Source organism: Triticum urartu, chromosome 5 (genome assembly GCF_003073215.2).
Source record: "Triticum urartu cultivar G1812 chromosome 5, Tu2.1, whole genome shotgun sequence".
Classification (NCBI taxonomy): Eukaryota; Viridiplantae; Streptophyta; class Magnoliopsida; order Poales; family Poaceae; genus Triticum; species Triticum urartu.
In genome coordinates this window covers 536,256,950-536,261,235 of record NC_053026.1, presented here as the reverse complement: position 1 = coordinate 536,261,235, position 4,286 = coordinate 536,256,950, and the positions used below count along the sequence as shown (strand labels likewise).

The 4,286-nt window shown below is 42.6% G+C and overlaps 1 protein-coding gene and 1 long non-coding RNA gene across 4 annotated transcripts; one reads left to right on the top strand and one right to left on the bottom strand.

Annotated features, from left to right (window-relative positions):
* Positions 1-207: 207 nt before the first annotated feature.
* LOC125507326 lies at positions 208-1,993 on the top strand. Its single transcript, XM_048671941.1, has 2 exons — positions 208-555; positions 712-1,993. The coding sequence occupies exons 1-2, from the start codon at positions 208-210 to the stop codon at positions 1,381-1,383; spliced, it is 1,020 nt and encodes a 339-aa protein (XP_048527898.1). The 3' UTR covers positions 1,384-1,993.
* A 2-nt stretch (positions 1,994-1,995) lies between these two features.
* On the bottom strand, positions 1,996-3,855 carry LOC125510487. 3 transcript variants are annotated; one of them, XR_007284639.1, is made up of 3 exons: positions 3,555-3,855; positions 2,182-3,460; positions 1,996-2,070 (listed from the first exon to the last, which is right to left on the bottom strand). It is a non-coding gene; the product is annotated as an uncharacterized LOC125510487 (long non-coding RNA). The 3 variants fall into 3 exon arrangements; XR_007284640.1 differs by having other exon boundaries at positions 2,023-2,082; XR_007284638.1 differs by lacking the exon at positions 1,996-2,070 and having other exon boundaries at positions 2,159-3,460.
* Positions 3,856-4,286: the final 431 nt, after the last annotated feature.

The window sequence follows — 4,286 nt, the reverse complement described above, 5'->3', positions numbered from 1 at the left end:
TGTAAATTATCGTATCCTCGTAATATTGTTTGACTTATTTCAATTTAATCTGGTCTCTCTGTCCTATTAAATAAGTTTAGTTCTGTCCTGCTGTAAGTTGGATCTGTGATGTTTCATGTTCGTATGCTGACATTTTTTTGAGGGTTTTTGCTTCCAACTCACTTTCTTAATAACTAGTTGTTTGCAATGGTGACCTATCTGTAGGTCATGGGGAAGCATAAGCTCACTCTGAAGACCGAGGAGGACTCCAATCCTCGTGATAAGTACATAACCTGGACTGACGAGGCGACAAGATTTATGCTTGAATGGTATATCGACCTTCGTAAGGACAAACCTGCAACTTTCAAGTTCAAGAAACAACACCACTTGCAATGTGCTGATGCTCTAAATGGCAAGTTTTCGCTTGGTGTCACTCAAACCCAAGTGGATCGACACTATCGTCAATGCAAGGAGAAGTGGGGCTGGGTGCGTCGTGCCATGGCCAATAGTGGAAATGGCCTTGACAGAACCACTTTCACATTCACACTTTCTGAGTCAGAAAAGCAAAGACTCAATGTAAGTTCTTAGTAGTTTTTTCTCTTATTTATATCATGGTCTGATTTTAAAATGAGTGGATAGCTGCTATTGTCTATATATATGTATGCTTCATATTCAGTGTCTCTTGTTGTGTTTTTTTATACCTGCAACTTCTCTCATGTTTTGTGTTCATAACATCATTATTTTACTCTTTTTACCTTACCTTGTGTGCAGAAAACTGCAGTCAATTATCTTACCAGACCCATTAGGTTCTTTCATCAATTGGAAGAGTTATTCTCGGATCAATCTCATGCTGATGGCTCACTCGCAGTTGACCAAACCACTGTCAATGTAGATGATGGTAGTGATGACAGCGAGGATGTGAGGGAACTTGAGGGAAATCTAATTCCAGCAGACAGTGATGAAGCTGACTCTGACACTATTGATCGTCGCAGTCCTAAAGTCGACTTGGATGGCAATCCATTAAACAAGAAGCGCAAGTGTGCATCATCATCACCTTCCAAGAAGCCAACCAAGGGCAAAGCAAACAAGAAGGGCAAGGTATCTAATGATGATATGGTAACCAGTATCAAGAAGCTAGCTGAATCCCTTGCATCCCCTATTGTGTCTGTGCAACCAATGCCACCTGCAGATCCTTATGCAAATCTTTGGAAGCGGATCAATGCCCTTACCATCCCAGCTAAGGATAAACTTGAGATTGTTGCCTATCTATCCAAGCCAGACCAAGATATTTTTCGTAGTTATCTTAACTATGCCGATGAAACAATTCTTCGAGAGTGGGTCATTAGCTACTTTGAGCCTCAGTTTCATGAAGGTGGCAATGATGGATCTGCGGCTGCTCACTGAATTGCCACATGGTTAGATAGAGTTTGTGGCAACCTTTTGTTTATATGGCTAGGAACGCTTTAACACGTAGTGGGAGCATGGATAACATCATCATGCATATTTTGTCTATATACAACAAACTTGGGTGCATCATGTACTGTTTGTATGGAGTGCATTTGGTGCATGGCTGGCTGTTTATGTCCTAGATGCTATGGTAAAGGATGTGAACCTTATTCCGTCTATCATGTATCAGACAATATATGAGCTACTTAATGTATGAGTTTAATTCTGAAGTTCTGAAAATGCAGAGTTTGTGTGCGTATGTGTGTTGGTTAATTCAAATTTTTATTTTTTTGTAGCATGTGATATGTGACTGCTTGTTTACACACAAGCGTTCTTTTATTTGGCTGGCATGCAATTTTCAAATTTTGAAACCAAACCAAACACATGCCAGTCAAATGTGCCAAATATTTGGCTTCAAACCAAATGACATCCAATGGTTTTGCCAAAAAATTGGCAAGTACTAATGGCTACAATCCAAACAGCCATGACTTGCCAATTTTTTGGTCATGCCCTGGAATTGGTGATGCCAATTATTTGGTAGGGCAAGATTGGGCTCAATCCAAACAGCCCCGGAGAGACAATTCAAGAGCTGATTTCCTATTTGGGTTCATCTCCCTTTCCTCCGGGGCTTTCCCGATCCTCACCCTGGATAATCATCTCAAAAAAAGAGACAAAAAAATGGATGAAAACCATTAGATCATCCACACACCGAAAGCAAGACGGGATTTTTCATGTTCACAGTTGCCACACACTCACCATACAGTTTAAAGACCATCGTTTTGCAATTACATAATTAACCGGATACGTAACAACCAATTACAACATCTTCCCTCCTTACATAAATTTGTGGCGACCTGCTCGCATGAAGGTGTTGTAAAAACAATCGGCCAGCCATTGACTATACTCAACACACATCACAAACAATCCAACACAGCTGCTGATCAGCGACATATCAAGAAATGTTTTTGCAGCAAAACTATATAAATCTAACCCACCCAATCGATCGATCGTAATCAATAACACTATCCTTGTATACCAGTAATAGCACCAGGCGACAAAAATTCCTCGTAAGTTCAATCATGGCACAGATCCCCCAATGCCCATACACCAATCTAAATTGCGCAGCCACAAAACTCTAGTTTCCAATCAGCAAACTAGAAATCCAACACACCAACCTTCTGCCATCATAATATACCTCATTATCACTAACGCTTTTCTTACATCCGTATTAAACTCCCTAATACAACTTTTCATCTCAAGAACACAATATAAGTCACTGCAAATGAAGATACCCAACAAGCTCCAGTCCTCCGCGGTCAAGCTTTGCTAATCCAACAAGCCATCCTAAATTCAATGATGGCACAGACTCTCCGATGCCCACACACCAATCTAAAATGCACACCCACAAAACTCCAATGTACTCTAAACAAACTAGAAATCCAAGACCATCACCCTAATTCCATCATAAAATACCTCATTATTCGTATTAAACTTCCTAATCTAACTTTTCATCTCAAGAACACAACATAAGTCACTGCAACTGAATATACCCAACAAGCTCCAGCCATCTGTGTTTCACTACCTAATGCTATCAACAAATCATCAATAAAATCCAACAAACCCCAACCAGTTGCAGTTTACTACCTAATGCTACGATCAGATCATCAATAAAATCGAACAAACTGCATCAAATTATGTAGTATACTACCTAATGCTAGCATCAGATCATCAAACCAAACCCAACAAAAACAACACACTTCTTAAACTCTTTTGTACCTAAGAACCATACTATAAATTAGATCTACCATGTGAGGGGCACCCAAACTAAAAATTGCAGCAGAGCAAAAACAGAGCAATTTTTCACTGACATGCGTGTCCAGCCATTGGTTGCTTCAGAACACACCTCGGCCCTCGCTGCATCCCCGACTAGCTGCGCATCACCTCCGGTGCCAAAGGTATGGTTGGGACGCTCATCGAATCCTGTGACTCGTCTAGATAGGCGCAGCTGTTCCATGCCGCGAGCGAAGCACACATCCTATATGAATCCAATCGGAGGCAACTAGTAAGAAATCTGAAGAACACGCGATAGAAAATTAAGAAACATGATGCAGGGACCGTGGTAATCATACCCATCGAGCTCGACGCCATTGGTGGACATCTTGCTGTGCTGTGAAAGACCCGTTCGGCAAACGGATGGAGACGGCAATCAAGTAGATATCACGACGGCAGCGTTGCCGCCGCCGTGCCCCAAACAGATGCAGATGGGGATGGAGCAAGTCTCGGCGGAGCAGCACAGTCGCCGCGGTCGAGCCATATGGATGGAGATGGGGATGGATGGGTGTCGGCGGTGCACCAGATATTTTCCCTGGAGCAGCAGACCGGTTGGCTGGTTCTAGTTTACTCCACGCAACTCTGGTCGTGCTGGAGAGATTCCCTATTTTTTCCTCGAGGATTCTGTGCTATTTCAAACAATGGTCATGGGCCTAATCGCTGTCCAAGCAGCCAGCGTGCGGGGGACAATTTCCGAGCAATGGGCCGCACAGAATACGCCTACCTTTTCCCTAGGCGTATCCCGGGTCGTATTCCTTTCTCTAGGCCTACCACCCACTGATCGAGTGCACATCCCAAGGCCCAAAAGAACGACGAGGATAGCGGCCTGCCTGGTGCGCGGCTGCTGAAAATTCGCACTCCAAGTACCACTCCATACTATGACTATACATAGGTGTGCTAGAAACATACAATGGGGATTCCAAACTCCCTGAGAACACCTTACTCCTCTGCTTCTCCATTAGTCACTCTAATATTTATTCTTTATTTACTTTTATGTTATTTACTTAAGAGTTTGTTCCAGTACTCAATCA

Coding starts and splice junctions, on each gene's coding strand:
- LOC125507326 (XM_048671941.1), top strand. CDS start 208: ATGGGGAAGCATAAGCTCACTCTGAAGACCGAGGAGGACTCCAATCCT. Junction 556..711: donor CAGAAAAGCAAAGACTCAAT/GTAAGTTCTTAG, acceptor TTGTGTTCATAA/CATCATTATTTTACTCTTTT.